Below are 531 nucleotides of genomic sequence, written 5' to 3' on the forward strand. Positions count from 1 at the left end.
TAGGGGGCAGACACCTCTGTCCACAGCACATACAGCCTCTCTCGGGCACCCCAGTGTCCATCAGAGAACCTGGGATCACGCGGGGCCCAGAACACATGCATGGGTTTGTCTGTCGCTCCCAGCCCACCACATGGCCAGCTCTGCGCTCCAGAAGCAATAGCAGTGGGATGAGGGAATGAAAGAGCAAATGAGTGAATGAGGGGGAGCAGGCAGGTTGAGGGGTGAGAGCCTGGTCTGTCCCTCCCCCACTGCCCCCAGGACAGGATGGAACGAGCCGTGGAAGGCGGATTTGGGAAGACCCAGCTGTGGAGGCCTGGCAAAGGCTCTCCCGGCAGCATCCGCACGGGTGAGGGAGTGTGGATCGTTGTCACTCAGGAATTACTCAGACTGCAGGGTGAGGGATCACAGGCAGGTCTGGGACCCTTCCACGGAGGCGGCTGCCTAATCACTGGGCTGAGGCTGTGGTTTGCTTGCCTGCAGGGGAGCCCTGCCTGCTCTGACTTAAGACCCTGCTTCAGTGCTAATTTTTAA

The 531-nt window shown here is 59.7% G+C and overlaps 1 protein-coding gene across 1 annotated transcript in view; it reads left to right on the forward strand.

Annotated features, from left to right (window-relative positions):
- Window positions 1–531, forward strand: part of LOC105541751 — a 15,215-nt gene that overhangs the window by 8,537 nt on the left and 6,147 nt on the right. The window contains 1 exon segment of the mRNA XM_011982914.1: window positions 259–346. Within this exon segment, the coding sequence (XP_011838304.1) occupies window positions 259–346 (88 nt within the window).

Source organism: Mandrillus leucophaeus, unplaced genomic scaffold (assembly GCF_000951045.1).
Source record: "Mandrillus leucophaeus isolate KB7577 unplaced genomic scaffold, Mleu.le_1.0 Scaffold244, whole genome shotgun sequence".
NCBI lineage: Eukaryota > Metazoa > Chordata > Mammalia > Primates > Cercopithecidae > Mandrillus > Mandrillus leucophaeus.